Source organism: Cnephaeus nilssonii, assembly GCF_951640355.1.
Source record: "Cnephaeus nilssonii genome assembly, chromosome: 7".
NCBI classification, from domain to species: Eukaryota; Metazoa; Chordata; class Mammalia; order Chiroptera; family Vespertilionidae; genus Cnephaeus; species Cnephaeus nilssonii.
The window spans coordinates 100,685,953-100,706,431 of record NC_137078.1 but is presented as its reverse complement, the minus strand read 5'-3'; the positions used below and the strand labels follow the sequence as shown (position 1 = coordinate 100,706,431).

Sequence of the window (20,479 nt, the reverse complement as noted above, 5' to 3'; positions counted from 1 at the left end):
AGGGGCGTCGCTGCTCTCTGTCGCCCCCAATGGGCCGCGTTGGAACTGGGGCCACGGGGACCCACTCCTGCCCCGGCTCAGGTCCGGTGGATACAGCCCCCCGGGCTCCGGCGGCTGCGAACTCAGGGTCCTGCCTTCCCAGTGGGGCCTCGGACCCTCGCGTGGCGCGTCCTTCGAAGCCGCGGTGTCCCCGCCTCTCCTCCGCCCAGACTGGGGAGGGCGTGGCCGTGGCCGGACCCCGCGGGCCGAGGCCGGCCGGGTAGGTGGGCGGGGGCACCCGGCGGAGCCGCACGGGAGGGGCGTCGCCGGCAGGTCACTCGGAGGACAGGGCGGGAATTCCTGGGGTGGGAGTGCGGGTGGAGAGGTGGAGGCAGGGGAGGAAGCCTGGCGGGTCCAGCCGTCTGACCTTCCAGGGCCACCGCGGGGGTGCGGGCGAGGCCGGAGCGCGGGCCCCGGACCGGCCCTCCGCAGCCTCCCTGCCCATTCCCCCTGCGCCCTGCGCCCTGCGCCCCGCTGCTCCCCGCTCCGTGACCGCCGCCGCCCCGCCGCGGCCCGGCACCGCCCCGGCCGGCGGATGTCGGGGGCTATCTTCGCGCCCCTGGAGGGTCCGGGCATCCTGGACGCGGCGAGCGGACACCCGCTCGTGTGCCCGCTGTGCCACGCGCAGTACGAGCGCCCGTGCCTGCTGGACTGCTTCCACCACTTCTGCGCCGGCTGCCTGCGCGGCCGCGCCGCCGACGGCCGCCTGGCCTGTCCGCTGTGCCGGTGAGTGCCCGGGGCCCGAGCCTCCCTCCGGGGGACGGGCTCCGCCTGGCCTGTCCGCTGTGCCGGTGAGTGCCCGGGGCCCGAGCCTCCCTCCGGGGGACGGGCTCCGCCTGGCCTGTCCGCTGTGCCGGTGAGTGCCCGGGGCCCGAGCCTCCCTCCGGGGGACGGGCTCCGCCTGGCCTGTCCGCTGTGCCGGTGAGTGCCCGGGGCCAGAGCCTCCCTCCGGGGGACGGGCTCCGCCTGGCCTGTCCGCTGTGCCGGTGAGTGCCCGGGCCCCAGAGCCTCCCTCCGGGGGACCCAGGTGCGGGGAGGGCCAGGCTCTGACGCCCAGCAGAGACGCTGGGAACGGCGGCTCCCACCCCGCTCTCCGCGGGAGAATGCACGGGCTCCCGCCCATTTTGCAGGTCAGATTCGCTGAGGTTAGGGTTCCTGGCCCAGGGCTCCCACAGAAAGCCAGGGGCCAGGGCGGAGCTAGAGCGCATGTCACCTCCGGACTTGGTGCTACTGGAGCACCCCAACTGAGCACCGCGCCAAGACCTCACTTAGGGTCCCGGAAATCTTAGGTCAATGGAAGCAGGGGATGCCGGCTCAGGTTACGGGGCGTGGCCGTGAACTCCCCGAGGCCCTGAGACGGGCTGGAGGGCAGGCTCCCGCCTTGTTATCCCAGGTCCCAGCCCCTCACCTCCCAGGATTCGCCCAGGACTGGGTCAGAGTGCGCAGTGACTGAGATATTTATAGCAGATGCCAGCCTGCTGGACGGGCACCCACCCACCCCCACCCCCACCCCCACCCTATTTTTAGTTCCCGACTGGAAGGTGGGGTGGGGGCGGGTAGGGAGCCTGTGAAGGGGCCTGTGATCCTGGCTGCACCGTCTCTGCAGACACCAGACGGTGGTGAAAGGCCCCAGCGGGCTCCCCCCGGTGGACCGGCTGCTGCAGTTCCTCGTGGACAGCTCCGGGGACGGCCTGGAGGTGGTGCGCTGTGCCAACTGCGACCTGGAGTGCGGCCAGCAGGCAGGGCCTGAGGGGAGGCGGGGCCTGAGGGGAGGCGGGGCCTGAGGGGAGGCGGGGCCTGAGGGGAGGCGGGGCCTGAGGGGAGGCGGGGCCTGGGGAGGCGGGGCCTGGGAGGGGAGGGCCGTGGGGGGCAGGCAGGGGGTGGGGAGGCAGGGCACCTGGGGGACAGCAGGGGCCCCTAGGAGGAGGCAAAGGCGCCAGGTCGCAGGGTCCTGATGCTGGCGGAGTATACCCATCAGGGGGTCCTCCAGCACCTCCTTAAGTCACCCCGGATTCCAAATGTAGGCCCCCTTTTACAGGTGGGGAGACTTAAGATGCAGAACGAGTGACCAGCCGATAGGCAGGCAGTGGCGGACTCTGGCCTGTGTGTGTGGAGGGGGGGTATTCCCAATTCCGGGAGGACGGCCCTACAGCTGGGAGGAGGGGGTGCAGGGCCAGCGCTAGGACAGGTGTGACGACCAGCTGGAGGTAAGGAGAGCAGGGGAGGAAACGCCCTTGAATGCCAACGTAAGAACTTGTGCTTCTACAGCCATTGTTTTGGTCAATGCCATGGCTGCTGTCTATGCCCCAGACCCGTGGTCGGCAAACTGCGGCTCGCGAGCCACATGCAGCTCTTTGGCCCCTTGAGTGTGGCTCTTCCACAAAATACCACGGCCTGGGCGAGTCTATTTTGAAGAAGTGGCGTTAGAAGAAGTTTAAGTTTAAAAAATTTGGCTCTCAAAAGAAATTTCAATGGTTGTACTGCTGATATTTGGCTCTGTGGACTGATGAGTTTGCCGACCCCTGGCTCAGACCTAGCTCTGGGTCTGGCCTGGGAGAGGGAACCAGCAAGCCCTCACCCCTTCCCCCTCCCAGCCAACTCTGGCCTCCACGCGGCCAGGGTGGGCACCGCCATCTGGCTACTAATGAGGGTGACAAGGAGGGGCTTGAGAGGTCTATGCGCGCGAGCGTGCACACACAGACAGACACACACACACACACTTTTGTTGTAGGTGAAATGTTTTGCAAATGCATTTCTGCCCTCTCTCCAACTCCATGTAACCGCCTCCCCTAGCCCATCCCGGGTACCTGTCCCATCCGGAGCCTCGTACGGACTCTCTGAGCCTCGGGGTTCTCACCTGTAAAGTGGGTATATTAGAGCGTTGCATTACCTGTAAGCACCGCACTGAGCCGCGGGCCGCCCAGGCTGGGACTGGCAGGCTCCGGACACGCAGGGACAGCCGTCCTGCAGGGGCGGGGGGCGGGGGGGCGGGCTGAGGCTCCGGGTGGGGGGGGGGGCTGAGCCTGCGCTGGGCCCGCAGGACGCCGAGACCACGTACTTCTGCAACACGTGCGGGCAGCCGCTGTGTGCGCGCTGCCGCGAGGAGACGCACCGGGCCCGCATGTTCGCGCGCCACGACATCGTGGCCCTGGGCCAGCGCAGCCGCGACGTGCTCCAGAAGTGCGGTGAGTGCGGCGTGCGGGGGGGGGGGGGGACGAGGGGAGGGGCACGGGGGCGGGCGCCGCCCCAGCCCTCACCCCCTCACCGCCGCCCCCTCCCCAGCGCTGCACGCGGAGCCCTACATCATGTTCTCCACCGACAAGAAGTCGCTGCTGTGCATCCGCTGCTTCAGGGACCTGCAGGGGTGGGTAGGGGGAGCGGGGGGCGAGGGGGGCGGAGGAGCGAGGCTCTGAGCCGGGCTTACCGGGAGTCCCCGCAGGGAGAGCCGAGCCCACTGCGTGGACCTGGAGTCGGCCTACGTGCAGGGCTGCGAGCGGCTGGAGCAGGCGGTGCTGGTGAGCGCGGGGTGCCCTGCGCGCCCCCCGGGACAGGGTTGGGGACGCGTGCGCGCGCCCACGAGGCTGAGGCCGCCTCGTCCCCAGGCCGTGAAGGCCCTGCAGACGGCCACGCGGGAGGCCATCGCGCTGCTGCAGGCGATGCTGGAGGAGGTGCGGCGCAGCGCGGCGGAGGAGGAGGCCTCCATCCACTCCCTGTTCGCCAGCTTGCAGGTGAGGGAGGGGGGTCGGCCAGCCACAGGCTGGGCATCCTCCTCAGCGGTGACCCCGGTGCCCATGACAGAGGGCGCCCCCAGAGCCCTTGCGGAGTTTCCAGCCCCGGCAGGGCAGCCGGCCTTGAACTCCCAGGCGTTGGCCACAGTTGCCAGGAGAGTTCAGAGGGAAGCAGGGCCTGCCCAGCTGTGCGGAGGCGGGTGGGTGGGGAAGGTAGGGGAGACTATCCCCAGGAAGTGACATTTATGGGGAGGGCCCTGGGCTCTCAGGCAGGGGCGCTGCAGGTGGTGGGGCTGGCTGTTAGAGAGGGCACCGGCCTACCCAGTGTGGCTGGGCCCAGGGAGTGGGAGGGGGGAGGGGGGAGGGGGCAGGGCTGGGGACGTGGTCAGCGCAGCCTGTCCCTCCAGGACAAACTGGCTGAGAGGAAGGCGCTGCTGCTGCAGGCCGTGCAGAGGTGAGTGCCCTGGGCTTCCGCCCTGCCCCTCGGCGCCACACCCCTGGCTCACAGCCTGGACCCATCCCAGGGAGCAAAACATCAGGTGCCCTCCATGAAGGGGGAAGGGGGTTCAGGGCACAGCGAGGGGAGGGTGGCAGGGAAGGATGCACACAGCTGGTGGGGTGATGGAACCACTGGACCCGGCCCCCTGGGGGTGAGAAACCCTCCCCCAGAAGCTGAGGCTGCTGCCCCTCCCCCAGCCAGTATGAGGAGAAGGACAAGGCCTTCAAGGTGCAGCTCTCCCACCTGGCCACTCTGCTGCCCACCCTGCAGGTAAGGGAGCCAGGGTGCGGGGCTGGGCACTCTGGCACAGAGGGCCCCTCCCAGGCCGGGCACCGAGCAGTGTCCCTCACGCAGGTTCACCTGGTCATCTGCTCCTCCTTCCTCAGCCTGGCCAGCAAGGCCGAGTTCCTGGACCTGGGCTATGTGAGTCCCCAGCTCCTGCGGGGCCTTCCCCTCCCACACGGGGTCTCCCAGTCCACCACTGAGGGCTGGCAGCCTGTCACCTGGAGGCTGGGCCAGGGTCTCTGGGCTCACCTTCCCCTCTTCCACACCATCACCTACAAACTGGTTAGGGAACAGCTGAGCCCATTTCTAGGGGGAGGGTTTCCCACCCACCCCCAGGGGGCTGGACCTAGTGGTTCCATCACCTCCACCAGCTCTGGTTTGGCTCAGTGGATAGAGCGTCTACCTGCGGACTGAAGGGTTTTGCAGGCTTGATCCCCAGTGTGGGGCATGCAGGAGGCAGCCAATCAATGATTCTCTCTCATCATTGATGTTTCTATCTCCCTCTCTGTCTCTCTGAAATCAATAAAAATATATTTAAAATAAGCCCTAGCTGGTTTGGCACAGTGGATAGAGCATCGGCCTGCTGACCAAAGGGTCCCGGGTTCGATTCTGGTCAAGGGCATAGACCTTGGTTACAGGCTCCTCCCCAGCCTGGGTCCTGGTAGGAGGTTCATGTAGGAGCCAACCAATCGATGTGTTTCTCTCACATGGACGTTTCTCTGTCTTTCCCTCTCTTCCACTCTCTCTAAAAAAAAAAAATCAAAGGAAAAATGTCCCCAGTGAGGATTAACAAAAAAAATTTTAAATAAAAAATATACCCTATATAATGAAACCCTAATATGCAAATCCATAACCGAAGAAATGACCTGCAGAACAACCGGTCGCTATGATGCACACTGACCACCAGGGGGCAGATGCTCAACGCAGGAGCTGCCCCCTGGTGGTCAGTGCACTCCCTCAGGGGGAGAGCCACTCAGCCCGAAGCTGGGTTCATGGCTGGTGAGTGCAGCGGTGGTGGCAGGAGCGAGGGGTCCCAGACTGTGAGAGCCCCGGAATGCGAGAGGGATGTCTGACTGCCAGCTTAAGACCGGGGAAATTGGGCCTACGCCAGCAGGTGGACATCCCCCGAGGGGTCCCGGACTGTGAGAGGGCACAGGCCAGGCTGAGGGACCTCCCCTCCACCCCCCAGTGCACCAGGCCTCTAGTATTTAAAATAAATAAAAGGACAGCACAGCCTGGAAGGCAGTATAAGCCTCTACTCTCCCAAAGTGCAGCGTCTAGGGGCGTCCAGCCACCCAACCTTTCCTGGGGATTTGGGGCCAGGTGGTGGTGGGGTTCCAGGGAAGGGTTGGAGCCTCCAACAGACACCCAGGTAAAGTGCCCAAGACAGACTTGCCCTTGAGGCCTTCCCCTCCCTGTCATCCCCCTCACCGCCCGTGCGCACTCACACACACACACACACACACACATATACACACACACCCCCCACACACTCACACACACACTCACACATATACACACACACAAACACACACATATATACACACACACACACATATACACACACACCCCACACACACTCACACTCACACACACACACACACTCACACATATACACACACACAAACACACACATATATACACACACACACACACACACATACACACACCACACACACATACACACACACACACACACACACACACACACACACACACACGCAGCCTGAGCGCCTCCCCTCCCCCCGCCTCGCAGGAGCTGATGGAGAGGCTGCAGGGCATCGCCACGCGGCCGCACCGCCTCCGGCCGGCGCAGAGCAGCAAGGTGCGCGGGCGCCGGGTGAGCCGGGAGAGCGGGCCGCCCCCCCACCCCCCCGTGGGTCCTGGGGCTCACGACCGTGTCTCCCCGCCCAGATCGTCAGCGACCACCGCGCCGAGTTCGCTCGCTGCCTGGAGCCGCTGCTGCTGCCGCCGGGGCCGCGCCGCGCTGCGGGTGCCGGGGGCGGCCCCAGCACGTGAGCGACAAGGCCCCCGGGCAGGGCCCCCCAGAGGCCGGCACGGGCTGAGCGCTGCTCTCCGGGTGGGGCCCGGTCAGGGCAGGACCGGGGGCCGGGACACTCCCTGTCCGCAGCCTGGGCGCGGAAGGGTAGGGGCAGCTCGGAGGGCCTGACCCCCCAGGGCCGGAGACCTGGGAGGAGTTAGGGGAGATGCCCCCCCATGTTAGGGGCAGCCGGGGAGGGCTCCCAGCCTTTCCTGGGGACCAGCCCTGACATCCTCCGTGCGGACTCCTCCACGTTGACACCACCCCGGAGGGTTTAACATTCCCTGCGGATGTCATTGGTCTTGGGTGCGGATTTGCATCCGCTTTTCTGGACTCCCACGGTGGTTCTGGGTGCAGTCAGGGGTGAGGGGCTGGGAGGCACTGGGAGGCTGGGGGAGGGGAGGGGAGAGCCGCCCTCCCTTCCCTCCCACCCCCCATCTGCATCCGCACCGGTTCTCGCCCAGGCTGGCAGGGGTCTCAGGCCCCAAGGTGATGGTGCCCAGCTGCCCCTCCCCGGGGGGGAAGATGTTGGGGTCCCCGGTCCAGAAGCCCACGCTGCACCGGTCCATCGGCACCAAGGTGCTGCTGGCGGAGGGCGAGGACACGCCCTTCCTGGAGCACTGCCGCCGCTATGAGGACTCCTACCGGGTGAGCGGGCCTGGGGCCTGTGGGCGGGAAAGGCCCACCCCTTCCTCACGGGGCCACCAGGAAGCCAGCTCTCCTCTGAGCCCCAGGAGGCTCGGCCTGCAGGAGCCCAGGCGCTCATGGGACCGCCCCGCCCGCAGCGCCTGCAGGCGGAGATGCAGAGCCTGAAGGACCAGGTCCAGGACCTGCACCGGGACCTCACCAAGCACCACTCGCTCATCAAGGCCGAGATCATGGGAGACATCCTCCGCAAGGCCCTGCAGGTGGACGCGCAGATCGCCTCGGAGTTCGCCTCCGTGGAAGGGATGAGAGCCGCCTTCCAGGAGGTACCCCTTCCGAGGACCTAGCGCCCAGCAGCTCACCCCTCAGCATGCACATGGGCGACCCCAGACAGGAAGGGGGAGAAAGAGGGCATTGGCGGGTGCCCCACGAGGCCTGGTGTGGCAGGCTCTGGATCCCGGGTCTTTGCTGCCTGGAACCCCATGACTGGCTGGGGGTGCCTAGGGCTCTGAGTAGCTAGGGGACAGAAATGCCACCAATGGAAATTCCAACTCGCACCACACGCGTGTCCGCCTTACTTTCTCTTTCAGATGTGGGAGGAGTCCTACCAGCGGGTGGCTAACGAGCAGGAGATTTATGAAGGTCCCAGGCGGCCGCTGCTGGGTGCACCCCTGTCCTGGAGCTAACCCATGTGCCGTAGGGGCAGGAAGGCAGTAACCCACTAACCAGACACAGAATCCCCATGCTCTTCCCTTAGCCCTTGACTTTGCCTCACAGCTGCTAACTGGCCCCAACACGATGCATCTGGGGCCAGAATCCAGTGAGTAGAAGGCCCTCCCTCTCAAGTCTTACTCCACGCTTTAAAGAACGAAGTAGCGATGGGAGTCGTTGGGATATTGCGATGGTGTGAAGCTGGGGAGTAAGAATCTAAAGCCAATAAGACCCAACACTCTGGCCTTGGCCCCACAGCCCAGCTCTATGACCTCCTCCAGCTGAAGCAGGAGAATGCCTACCTGACCACCATCACCAAGCAGATCACACCCTACATCCGCTCGATTGCCAAGGTGAAGGAGCGGCTGGAGCCCAGGTGAGACCGGGGGGGGGGGGGGGGCGGGAAGGGGGGTGCTCAGGGGAACCCAGACACTTCAGAATGGGTGCCACATACTGGGAAGAGCCCTTTCATGAGGGCCGCGTCATGAGGTTTAAGCGGGGCACCTGGGGGGACCAGGTGCTGGACATCTGCCAGAACACAGAATGCGTGGGTTGCCCTGAGTTTCTGCTTCTAGGCACACGATCTTCCGCCCTCTCTGGCTCTCGCGAGCAGGTCAAAGCAGAACACACTTCATGGGAGTGTGATGAGGGCTCTCAGCGGACCCAGGCAGAACACAGAGAGAGCAGACCTTCCTCTGTGCGTGGTCAAGTCTAACAAGGAGCCACACCAGGCTCTCGGCACCATGCATGAGCTTCGAAAGGTGTTTCCGTGGCAGAGGGATCCTGGTTGCAGGTCCTCAGTGTGCCCACCTCTTAAATCGCTCAGCCTCCAGGTGGCTGGTTGTTCTTTACATCGGGTGCACAGGAGTCAGCCTGAGCTCCCCCCCATCACCCTCCTGGGGATCCATTTGCCTCATTCCTGTCGGATCTCCTGTGTCCTACATCCCATTTGCCTCTTTCATATTTTTTTAAAATATATTTTATTGATTTTAGAGAGGAAGGGAGAGGGAGAGAGAAAAACATCAATGAGAGAGAATCATTGATTGGCTGCCTCCTGCATGCCCCCCACTGGGGATCAAGCCTGCAACCCGGGCATGTGCCCTCGACCGGAATCGAACCCGGGACCCCTCAGTCCACAGGCCGATGCTCTGTCCATTGAGCCACACCAGCCAGGGCCCTGGAGTGTTTCTAGAGTTTGGTTCTCGTGCAGAGTGAGCTTCAGCACAGGCTCTGCCTCCCGATTGATTCCTGGGCTGTTTCCTCGGCAGGTTCCAGGCGCCCGCGGACGAGGAGTCCGAGCAGCTCCAAGACCTGGGTGACGACAGCGCGAGCGACGAGGCCCAGGCCAGGTAAAGCTCGTCTGCCCGCCTGGGCGGCGAACACCTCATCCCAGAGACATTCCCGCCCGTCCCCTCTACGGCCTTAGTGGGGCCTCAGTTTGTAAAACACGGGTCAGAGAGGTTTGTAATCTGGACAGTGACTCGTAGAGGACAGATGTGACTTTGATAGACGTGACCCACGTTTTCTAACCATCGATGCATGGTGGCTGCCGGGCCCCGACACCACCGAGAGCCGCCAGCACTTGGACTGGCTCCTGGGCACTCACACACGTGGCTCACGCCCACTGGGCGAGGAGCAGTGACTGAGGACCACTCTGGGGGCACCGCTGTCACTGGAGCCACGGTGTTTACAAACACTGCCAGAGGGAGGAGGGTGCGGGAAGACAGCCTCGGTCACAGCGGGCTCTCCGCGTTCCCCTCTGGGTGACGTGCCAGTCGGGGTGGGGGCAGAGAGCGGAGGTGGGGGGGTCAGAGCTGTGAGAGCCCGGAGCCCTGGCAGGTCTGCTGCCGTGGCTGGAGACAAGGCGCACACACGTGCGCACACACACACACACACACACCAGGCACCACGGTTCACTCCGATGCTTCAGGGGAGTGAACTGAGCTCCTGCTGGGAGAGCTGAGCTGCTGATATCTAGGCAACTACCTCTCATCAGAAGTGAACTAACCCTGAAGGAGGCCGTCGCTCTGGCTCTGATGACGCGGTCACCGTGCCTTCCGGAAAGGCCTGGGCCGGGTGGACGGCAGCGCTGGGCACGGTGAGGCGGGGCGGCGGGCGGCGCCACAGGCTAGAGCTCGCGTCCATGATCCTCTAGGAGTGACCCAGTGTGTGGGGCGGACAAGAGGGAGAAGACCTCGGAGCCGAGAGGCAACAGCCGGACCCCGCACAGCCTCACGGAAGAGCCTCCCCTGCAGAACAAAGATCCTCACAGACCCAAAGCGAGAAACGGGGGTGACGTCCCCCCACGGAGGGAGCGCCCCACCTAGCAGATGGGGCTCGTCCCGGGGGCGTGGGCCTGTCACAACAGGCGGGTGAGCCCGGGCCTGTAAGAAAAGCGCGCTCCCACCATGATGTTTCACCGGGTGAAGGGGGATCGCTTATCGGCAGTAAAACCCAGAAACTCACGGGTCCTCATTTCAGTCCCGTGTTCACGTGGCACAAAGTCTTGGTTCTCATCACGGTGACAGGGGACGGTCCTAGGCCACATGGTTGTTCAATGAGGAGACACCCAGCCCAGCCGGTGTGGCTCTGTGGTTGAGCATCAATCTGTGAACCAGGTCACACTTTGATTCCGGATCAGGGCACATGCCCAGGTTGTAGGCTCTGTCCCCAGTAGGGGGCGTGCAGGAGGCAGCCGATCAATGATTCTCTCTCATCGTTGCTGTTTCTCTCTCCCTCTCCCTTCCTCTCTGAATCAATAATAAATATTTTAAATAAATAAAGGAACATCCAGCCTCAAGCCTCTCCCCAGCCCAGCCCCTCCCCAGGGCCTGGGCTACCCAGTGCCAGGATTACCTGCGTGCCCGGAGGGGCGGACCACTCTGAACGTAGGTAACGAGACTCCATCCTCAGAGGAAGCCAGTTTCTCCCGAGTCACAGCTCCACGGTTAACCTGGTGCCACTGGGAGGTTCCACCCAGCAACCTGAGCGCTGCTCAGCAGAGGGAAACCCCGTACCCAGCTTCTTCCCTCCCAGGCGAGGGCTGAGCTCCAGAGCAGGTGCGAGGCGGGACGGCCCCCCCACAGCTCCTCGGCTCCTCCCCAGGCTGCTGCCCGCACCTGTGCTCGCCTTCTGTTGATTATTAAAGCAGATTCGGCAGCAACTTGTCTCTGCTAGCTTCCCATTCCTACACAGCGCCCTCTCTGCAAGAGGAACTGAATGTTCCTTAAAACGGAAAATGGCCCTGGCTCGTGCTGCTCAGTGGTTAGAGCATTGGCTTGTGCACTGAAGGGCCCAGGGTACAATTCCCGGTCAAGGGCACATACCTGAATTGCAGGTTTGATCCTCAGCCCGGGTCGGGGTGTGTGTTGGAAGCAACCAATTGATGCGTCTCTCTCACATCGATGTTTCTCTCTCACACCCTTCATTCTCTAAAAACAAATCAATGGGAAACATGTCCTCGTGTGAGGATTAACATACATCAGTGATGGGCAACCTTTTGAGCTTGGTGTGTCAAACTTCACCAAAAAACTGAGCATAACTCAGGTAGTGTGTCCCTTTGAGGAAAAAACATTATTTTGCAAATGTTTCATCCTCGGCATGCGGCCGCCTCAGCGGCCGCGTGTCATCAGAAATGGCTACACGTCGCCGAAACCGGTTTGGCTCAGTGGATAGAGCGTCGGCCTGCGGACTCGAGGGCCCCAGGTTCGATTCCGGTCAAGGGCATGTACCTTGGTTGCGGGCACATCCCCAGTGGGGGGTGTGCAGGAGGCAGCTGATCGATGTTTCTCTCTCATCGATGTTTCTAACTCTCTATCCCTCTCTCTTCCTCTCTGTGAAAAATCAATAAAATATATTTAAAAAAAAATGGCTACACGTGTCAGTGCTGACACGCATGTCATAGGTTCGCCATCACTGACATACATTAAAAAGGAACATTAGCCCTGGCCGGTTTGGCTGTGGGTGGAGCATCGGCCTGCAGACTGAAGGGTCCTGGGTTTGATTCCGGCCAAGGGCACCTGCCTGGGTTGCGGGCTCGATCCCCAGTGGGGGGTGTGCAGGAGGCAGCTGATCAATGATTCTCCCTCATCATTGATGTTTCTATCTGTCTATCCCTCTCCCTTCCTCTCTGAAATCAATAAAAATACTTTTAAAAAAGGAACATTCATCTACAGGACCTAAAATTTAAAGTTTTGAGGTAAATGCTGCCCGGAGTCACATTTTAAGCAAATGTCCATCTTGAGTCCGGGGTTCAAACAGCGAACGGCTTTTCTGCACCAGCTGGGCTTGCACATCCAAACGTCAGTGTCACACGGGAACTGCCAACCCCCTGGACCTGCCCTTTCAGGGCCTGCCGTCCCCGTGCCAGAGCGGCAAGACCTTGGCAGCCGGCAGGGTGGGAGCGCCTGGCATCACCGACTGCCTGGAGGCAGGACTGCAGAGCTGAGTGGAGAAGACCCCTGGCTGATGCTGTAGGTCCTCATTTCTCAGCTGAGCGGCGTGACCTGGAGCGGCCACACCCCACACCATCACACTGCTCTTCGTAGTGAAACCGAGTATAGTTTTATTTCAGATTTGGAAAGAATATCAGTATCTGTGAGAGAAATCCAATTTAAAGTATTTAAACAAACATGTCTGCATGTAGAAAGAAGAGTAGAATAATTACTCCATTAAGTTATTCTCCTCGCTAGGCCGGCTTCCCCAGAGCGGCCGCGGGTGGCCGGCCCGGGATGGCCAGTCCCCCAGGCCGGAAGCTCTCAGAGCAGGGCACGGGGAGCAGGTCCCACCACGCGGCAATGCCGAGGTCGCCTACCCTCGCCAAGTCTCTACAGAAACCAAAACGGTGGGAGATGGCAGCTATCTAAGGCAGTAGGTAGGAAAGTGCAGAGAAGGGACAGTGGTAGGTTAGTGCACCGTTACGGAGCGACTGTTACCAAAGGTGAGCTGTGGCCGAGGCCTCACTGCGCCCAATCTATTGATTAGTTTAGGAATACTCCCCTATCGGTCATCACCGGGATGGCAGGGGCTGGTAACATCACTCTTAGGCTCCAGAAGCAGCTCACCCCAGGAGGGGCTGTGGGGTCTCTGCCCGGCCTGCTCCCTCCCGCAGCTGTAAGCTGCCACGCGCAGCCCCGCCGATCCTGTCAGGGGCCCTTCCAGGGCTTCAAGGCAGCGTAGTTCTGCGCAATGCCCGTGTCCCCTTAAGGAGCCGCAGTGGGACGAGTCATCTCCTGGCGGTTTCATTCGAGGGCACAGAGCGGCGCCTTGGCCCAGGAAGTGTGGGGGAGTACCCAGAGAGCCTGCACCTCATTAACCTGATTCCCTGCCCTGCAGGCCAGCGCTGCTAAATTTGAACGGTTAAAAATAACCTGGCGATCCAGGACCAGACGAAAGCCAGCCACTTGCCAAACCCTGTCCCTCACCAGTTCACCTTCTATCCCGAGGTAACCGGGCCTCTGCCCTGGGACTGCAAAGGAGGGCGCCGTGTTCCCCCGCCCCTCCCCCCTGCTCTGGAAAAGCCCAGCAGAGTGCCAGTCCCCGGGGCCCAGGCCTGAGCCCCTGCAGCAGCAAGGTGGGCTCGGAACTCGGCGGGGGGAGAAGAGATCATCACACGGACACCTCACAAAGCCGGGCCCTCAGAGCTGCTCTCAGCTGCTAAGGAGACAGATCCATGGCCCAGGAAGTGTCATCAGATCTGGCTCACGCCGGCTCCACGCGGCAGGAAGTTTCCCTCAAAGAGCTGGGGGTGGCTGCCCACCCCCCTTTATCCTGCAGTCCTACTAAGTGGAGCTGACCTCACCAAGCGCGGTCGGGGGAACAAGGCTGGTCCAGGCCCGACAGTGGCCGTGGCCAGTCTGACTGCACCCCCTGCGGCGGCCCAGGGCGGGGTCCCTGGTTCTCACACCAGCAGGCGGCGAACCCGCACACCTCTTTGGTACATGTGATGACGAAAGGATTAATTAGGCCGTGAAATCTAGAAATTAATACTATTTTGAGTTGGTAAAATGCTCTTTTGCACACACATTTCCGGCATCTGGCACAGTTAACCGAATGTCCTTTTTTGCGCAACTCTCACACAGTACAGATCCCACAGGTCCTGTCACCTAAGCATTAAAAACGTTTGACGTTCTTCTCAGTCTTCACAACACCCCTGTGAGGTAGGCGGTATTGACCCCATTCCACAGATGGGGAGGTCTAGGCACGGAAAGATAGTGGCTCCTCGGAGGCCGCAGGTCTGCGCTCCGCCGCGGCTCCGCCTCCACGTTCGCGGTCCCAGCGCCGCCGCCGCCGCCGCCCCGCGCGGAAGGATCTCACACAGACCACGCTCCTGTCTAGTCCGGAGTCAAACGAGGGTCTTCACAGTTCATGTTTGACTCCTAAAGCCAGCCACTCGCCCTGAACTGGAAAGACAGAAATGTGACTAACCCTCGGTCGGGCTATTTGCTCCATGTAAGACTTTCCCGAGTCGCCTTGCATGCGAGCGCTCCGACCCCTTTGGAAGACAGTTTGAAGTGGCATCAGGGACGATGAGATTTTGAGAATGGAACATAGAAATCAATAGTTAATAGATTTGATTCAAAACATAAAACTACACGCTATGGCAAAGTAAGAATGAACCCCAAACCGACGGAGAGCAGTACTCCCAGCGTCTGACCAGGCCTCGCACAGAGCAGGCGGCCAGGAAGCGTTTCCTGGACGGAGGACACATCTCGGACACGCCTGCGCGGATGGCAGCCCCCTGGGGAGAAGGGCAGGGGCAGGAGCCGGAGGCCCGGGGGCCCGGGGCGCCCTGGTAACACAAAGCCGCTCGGCCACTCGTCTGGGTGTGGCTGCTGCCTTTCTGCCAAGTAAGAGTTGGGGCTGTCAGCACGGAGCCCCCCTGAACTTCCACTGCCCATCACACAGACGGGGTGCAAACAGGATAACTACATGGAGAGCCTCCTCAGGGAGTGTCTTTAAACCTGGGTAGATGCTCATGCACCCACGGAGGAAGGGAAGGAGGAGGTTAGGGCTGTGCTGCTCGTGTTTCGGCTAAAATGTATCTCTAACGCTAGAAGGCCCTGGTGCCCACGCCCCTCCGGCGGAAGAACCTGACTCTGAGTAAGGAGTCCACCTCCCCCGGGGCGGGGGCTTGGTTACAGCCCAAAGGCAGCGAGGCCTCAGGACCGCTGGGCTCCTGCAGCCTGGCTCGCCGGCGCACTGCTGATATTGCTGTTATCTGCTCCGTGTTCATCTCTCATCCTCGTCCATCTCTTGATTCAGCCCAAGAGCAGACTGCTCTGAGAAGTTGGGGGAAGGGTCCTTTGGTCCTAAGGCCTCTGACCTTTGGTCTTGAGGGATGTCCCGAAGAGGAAATGGTGAGTATAAAGTGATTAAGAAAATCCATCCTGCACAGCGGCCGACCGGAGGCCGTTTTGTCCCGGGCTGCACAGAGTGGGAGGCGCCGTGGACCCGGGGGTCATAGCTCCACCTTGACCCCTTTTATGAAAGGCAGGCCCGTGGGCACCCGCTTCTTATACTCCAGGTACTCCTCGCCGAAGAAGTGAATCAGGGAGATCTCCTCCTCTTCCGTCCGGTCGCGGAAGAACCGCCACACCGTCAGTGCGTAGCCCACGCCGCAGATGGGGTTGCAGAGCATCACCTGGTGGGGACACAGGCTGGTCAGGGTCCGAGGGACCCACACTGTGGACATGAGCGCCATCGGCTTCTGTCAGACCCACAGGACTCCCCGCCAAGGGCCTGAGAGACTCTCGAAATAAATTAGATTAGGTGTCCAGCCGGCATGGCTCAGGAGTGGAGCATCGACCTATGAACCAGGAGGTCATGATTGGATTCCTGGTCAAGGGCGGGCACACGTCAGGGTTGTGGGCTCATCCCCAGTAGGGGGCGTGCAGGAGGCAGCGGATCCATGGTTCTCTCTCATCAATGATGTTTCTCTCTCTCCCTCCCTCTCCTTCCCTCTCTAAAATCAATAAAAATATCTATTTTTTATATAAATAAATAAAGAGGACCAACAACCTTGCGAATACACCGAAACCCACTGAATAGTACACTTTGAACTGGTGGATTTTATGGGACGTGAATTATGTGTCAAATAAAAAAATATTTGAAGTAAACCTAAAGGAGGCCAGGGTCACCTCTGATACCTTACCTGGGTTCCGATACTCCAGTAAAACCACCCCACGTAAGAAGGGTGCCGGAACCAGGCGTACACTCCGCTCGTCACCAGAGTGTGGGTTTCTGATTTTTCATTCTGCACCACGTGGTTGAAGTTGGAACCAGCTGTAAACATCGCCGCTTTCCTCAGGCACTCTCCGAAGACCACCATCAGCAGGCCCGTGGCGCTGAGCCAGGTGACCTGCTTCAGTTCTGCAGGGGACACGTGACAAACGGACTGTTGAGTCCTCCCTGTGGATGCTTAAAGAATCTATTTTTCCCAGACAGGAACCGAGGACCGCGCTGGTTGGGCAATCAGCATGTGTCATCAGGTTCAAGTTTAAGTATAAGCAAAGTTGTGCTATTCATCCATTTAAAGTGCCAGCAACCAGCCCAGCTGGTGTGGCTCAGTGGTTGAGTGCTGGTCCAGGAACCGAAGTAGCTGGTTCGATTCTCAGTCGGGGCACATGCCTGGGTTATGGCTTGATCCCCAGTAGGAGGCATGCAGGAGGCAGGCAGGAGGCAGCCGATCGATGATGTTCTTCTCTCATCGATGTTTCTATCTCTTGATCCCTCTCCCTCCCGCCCTCTCTCTCTAAAAATCAATAAAAATATATTTAAAGGGCCAGCAACCCAGTTAGAGCATCATAGCAAAGACCTGCTGGGCTCTCGTCCACGTCCCCTGCCACACACTCCTGTCCTTCCCTGGGGCCAAGGACAACCAAGTGAAGCCCAGCAGGACCCAGCGCGCCTGCTCCGGCCACTTACTGGCTCCTGGAACTACACACATGTGGTCAATTTGCTGTGGGAAGTTCACCCTGGGAGCAGGCTCCGGGGCAGTGGCTTTTGCTAATAAAATCCCCGTGTGGAACGTCTCAAGCCACAGAAAAGCCATGGACCCAAGTCTCCTCCGACTGAAATTGGATTGCAGCGATCCGAGGGAGGGCCCGTCTCAGAGCGCGCACTATGCTCCGCAAGGCTTAACGCAAGCGGTCACCGTGCCCTCGACCTGAAAATCCAGAAGCGGGTGCACAGTCCCGTCCGCTATAAAGAGCTTAGTGAGGACTGAGGCCTGCGGAATCACTCGGGGAGATTAGACCCGAGAGGAGAGCCCCCGAAGTCACTGCCATGACGCCCACTGGAAGCCGCCCCGCCCGAGGGGCGAGCAGGGCACACTGACCTGGCCAGAGCAGGTTCTCCAGGGTGAACTCGATCCACGAGGAGAGGGCAGCCACGGTGTACTCCAGGCTGTGGTTCAGGAGGAAGGAGTCCAGGGACAGGCTCTTGGGGTTGTTGACGGCCGTGACCAGGTACTCAGAATAGTGGAACAGGGACAGCGAGCACATGTACCTGTTCACAACGAGGGAAAGAGAGGCTCAGCTTGAGCTTTTTGGGGAAGAGATTTTAAAAAAAGAGATAGAGGTCAGCTGGGGCAAAGGAATCGCCCCCATTCACAGTACAGATTCGGGGCTGTGAGACCATCGCCGGGCCTATGAGGAGGTCCCGCGCCCCTGTCTGAGGTGGACCTCAGGCACCCATATTACTCCCTCAGGTCTGCAGACACTGACTGGGTTTTATGGTTTCTTAAGATTCTTTATTGCATTTATTTACTTATTTATTAGAGGAGAGGGGAAGAGAGAGAAACATCCATGTGGGTTGGCTGCCTCCTGCACACCCCCTGCAGGCATGTGCCCTGCCGGCATTCCATCCAGCAACCCTTCAGCGCACAGGAGGCCGCCCAACCAACTGAGCCACACCGGAGGGGGCAGAGAGGGGGGCTTTAAAGGGACTACACTTTTGAATGTCATAGGCAAAACAAACAAACGAACAGGAAGGCATGATGGGTCCTTCAGCCTTTTTAAAATCGCACCACACACAGTAAAACATGAAAGTGGGAACTAGCAAAATAAAGTAGTAATGTATGTCAAACACAAAAACAAAAAACAAAAAAGAACTGAAATGAAACAGTTCCAGCAACAAAGAATGAGACGGATCCGTGTTGATAACAGGAGACAGCGCCTTTTACCTGGAAGCCCGGGTTCATATCTAGGTCAGGGGCCAGAAGGCTCAAGGGACTGAAATAGCGTAGGGAAAAGTCCCAGCCTGGCCGTGGGGGATGCACTAGATGTGACCTAATAGAAATGGGAGATGCAGGAGGCCGGTGAAGGCCAGCCAGAGCCCCCCATCTCCCCCAGGATGCCACAGCAGCTGCTGCTGCAGGTGGGGCACCTGTGGGGAGGGTGCCAGGGAGACCTGCTTCTGCCTGCAACAGACGCGACCAATGGGCACGAGTTCTCAAGGTCCGAGATGCAGGACTCCAGGTGGAAGGTAGATACCTGGTTTCCACAGAACCCTACCAAGCACGTGACCCTCGCCTCCGGCAGGCTGGGGCAGGTGGCCCTGCACAGCTTCCAGCCAGCCAAGATGAGACGCGGGGACGATGAAATGCCACGACTGTTCTCTGCTCTGCCACCCTAGCCTCAAACCCACTGTTCCCAAGGGCCTTCTTACCAGCCGAAGTGATCCCAAGAAGACTGGCTGAAACTCAGCAGCACCCCGCAGCCGAACACGAAGCCCAGGAAGCAGGCTCGGACGGCGATCTGAAAGAGACCAGGAGCCCTCACCGGGCTGCTCTGGAGCACACACCTGCTCCTGGTTAAAACCCCGAGCCCAGCACTTGCTGCCTGTGTGTCCTTGGGCAAGTTACTTAACATCTCTGGACCCGTTTCCCCATCTATGCAATAGGGATAATAATAATAATACCTACCTGTTAGCATTGCCTGGAGGATTACCCAGGAGAAGCACTTAAGAGTAAATGCTACCTAAGTTTTTGCCGCCATTACTAGTGATTGCTGCTGTTATTACTCAGGGCTGTGGGTAAACTGTGACCCTAATTTATTGGGAGGGTTCTCACAGGTCCCCGCAGCGTGTCTGGTCCGAGCACCGGGGACTGCGCCCGGCCCCCTGCACGTAACAGCGGGGCCTCTGACCTCAGACTTGTAGGTCCACACCTTAAATTACGTAAAAGGACTCGGGAGCTCGCTCACTGCTCTCCCCACGGGCATCTGCCGCAGCTGCTGAACCGCACCAACTGCAATTCTGCACCCGCCCCGCCGGGTGGAGGGCCCGGCCCCACGCCCCTGAGCCCGGCGAGGCGCGGTCCCCGCTGCCACCGGGTGACTCCGGCCACGGAGCGCTCCGGGGAAGGAGCCCCTCTCCTGGGCCCCGCTCCCGGCGGCCGCCCCCACAGCCCGGCCCCCCGGAGGGTGCCGCGCGTCCCGCCCGCCGGCCCCGGCCCGCACCTGGTAGCGCGGCGGCCGGTAGAGCAGCAGCAGCAGCGCGTTGAGCCCGGCCACGTAGAGCGCCAGCGCCGTGCGGCCCTGCAGGCCGGCGCGCGTGAGCAGCGGCAGCGCCAGCACCGAGGCGCCCAGCAGGAAGGCGGCCAGGCTGAGCCGCGCCTCGGAGCCCGGCGGAGCCCGCGCCGCGCAGCCCGCCATGGCGCAGGCGGCGGACAGCGGGCGCGGCGCCGGCTGTAGCCCCGGGAAACCCGCCCGCCGCGCCTGCGCGCCGCGCCGCCGACGCCGGACTGGAGGAGCCGCGGGAGCCGCGCGCCGCCGGGAGCTCTCGCGATACCGCCGCGCTGCCGGGCTGGGGCCGGAATTTGGAGGGAACGCCCCGCCCCTCAGCCACGCCCTCGGCCACGCCCCTCCCGGGTCCGCCGCGGACACGCCCCCTCTCGCGGCCCCGCCCCGCCGGCCTCCCGGAGACTGACTGACACGGGCTGAGCCGGGGCCTGCGCGGCGGCCAAGTCTCCACCGAACTCCAGAATGCCGGGAAATAAGAAGGACCCCACCCTCGGCGGCCCCGCGCACGCCTCCCCCAAATTCTCACCCGCAGCCGAGAGCCGGGCCGATCCCCTTCTCCACGTCTAGGGGTCCGCACGCGGGCACCCGGCGCGGTGGTCCCCACCTGCCCTCAGCGGGGCCCCGTGCGCCCCCTGGAGCCCACGCAGCGCCGCCGCGGGGATACTGCCCTTGGGCACCCTAAGCGCGGGACGACCGCCCACTTGGTGGAGGGCGGGACTATCGGGATGCTGTTACGTTTTCTAAAAGGCAGAAATCAGAACTTGTGATCTTGACTTCACTTGGGAAAAACAGAATCATTTTTGTGAGCCTGGGAAAATGATGGAAATAGAAGCCAACATTACTTAACAGCGGTTATATGCAGGTGGTAAAACTCCGGGCGACTTCGATTTTCTTTATAGGTTTTTGTATTTTCCATATCGCCCACAATCAACTTATAGTACTTTTTAAAATATATATATATATTTTATTGATTTCAGAGAGAGAGAGAGAGAGAGATCAATGATGAGAA

General features: G+C 61.1%; 2 protein-coding genes across 5 annotated transcripts; one reads left to right on the top strand and one right to left on the bottom strand.

Moving 5' to 3' along the window:
- Nucleotides 1-307: 307 nt before the first annotated feature.
- On the top strand, nucleotides 308-11,432 carry RNF207 (ring finger protein 207). 4 transcript variants are annotated; one of them, XR_013813805.1, is made up of 17 exons: nucleotides 308-765; nucleotides 1,646-1,778; nucleotides 3,080-3,224; nucleotides 3,322-3,403; nucleotides 3,479-3,554; nucleotides 3,642-3,767; nucleotides 4,175-4,221; nucleotides 4,464-4,536; nucleotides 4,621-4,689; nucleotides 6,308-6,376; nucleotides 6,466-6,566; nucleotides 7,057-7,240; nucleotides 7,378-7,563; nucleotides 7,828-7,879; nucleotides 8,015-8,057; nucleotides 8,207-8,324; nucleotides 9,217-9,266. XR_013813805.1 is itself a non-coding variant. In XM_079777550.1 (17 exons), exons 1-17 carry the CDS (start codon nucleotides 575-577, stop codon nucleotides 10,273-10,275), a joined length of 1,905 nt encoding a protein of 634 aa, XP_079633676.1. In that variant the 5' UTR covers nucleotides 308-574; the 3' UTR covers nucleotides 10,276-11,432. The 4 variants fall into 4 exon arrangements, 3 of the variants coding, with proteins under 3 accessions (XP_079633676.1, XP_079633678.1, XP_079633677.1); XM_079777550.1 differs by lacking the exon at nucleotides 8,015-8,057 and adding an exon at nucleotides 10,104-11,432 and having other exon boundaries at nucleotides 9,217-9,297; XM_079777552.1 differs by lacking the exon at nucleotides 8,015-8,057 and adding an exon at nucleotides 10,104-10,238 and having other exon boundaries at nucleotides 8,230-8,324; nucleotides 9,217-9,297.
- Nucleotides 11,433-12,118: 686 nt separating this feature from the next.
- On the bottom strand, nucleotides 12,119-19,692 carry ICMT (isoprenylcysteine carboxyl methyltransferase). The gene is made up of 5 exons (XM_079777556.1): nucleotides 19,408-19,692; nucleotides 18,617-18,705; nucleotides 17,286-17,455; nucleotides 16,101-16,318; nucleotides 12,119-15,590 (listed from the first exon to the last, which is right to left on the bottom strand). The coding sequence occupies exons 1-5, from the start codon at nucleotides 19,600-19,602 to the stop codon at nucleotides 15,408-15,410; spliced, it is 855 nt and encodes a 284-aa protein (XP_079633682.1). The 5' UTR covers nucleotides 19,603-19,692; the 3' UTR covers nucleotides 12,119-15,407.
- Nucleotides 19,693-20,479: the final 787 nt, after the last annotated feature.

Excerpts from the sequence above, each read along its gene's own strand:
- RNF207 (XM_079777550.1), top strand. The coding sequence starts at position 575 with ATGTCGGGGGCTATCTTCGCGCCCCTGGAGGGTCCGGGCATCCTGGAC. Across the intron at positions 3,768-4,174 it reads CCCTGTTCGCCAGCTTGCAG|GACAAACTGGCTGAGAGGAA; the intron begins GTGAGGGAGGGG and ends CTGTCCCTCCAG. Across the intron at positions 6,377-6,465 it reads GGCCGGCGCAGAGCAGCAAG|ATCGTCAGCGACCACCGCGC; the intron begins GTGCGCGGGCGC and ends CTCCCCGCCCAG.
- ICMT (XM_079777556.1), bottom strand. The coding sequence starts at position 19,602 with ATGGCGGGCTGCGCGGCGCGGGCTCCGCCGGGCTCCGAGGCGCGGCTC. Across the intron at positions 18,706-19,407 it reads ACCGGCCGCCGCGCTACCAG|ATCGCCGTCCGAGCCTGCTT; the intron begins GTGCGGGCCGGG and ends GGTCTCTTTCAG. Across the intron at positions 17,456-18,616 it reads TCTTGGGATCACTTCGGCTG|GTACATGTGCTCGCTGTCCC; the intron begins GTAAGAAGGCCC and ends CGTTGTGAACAG.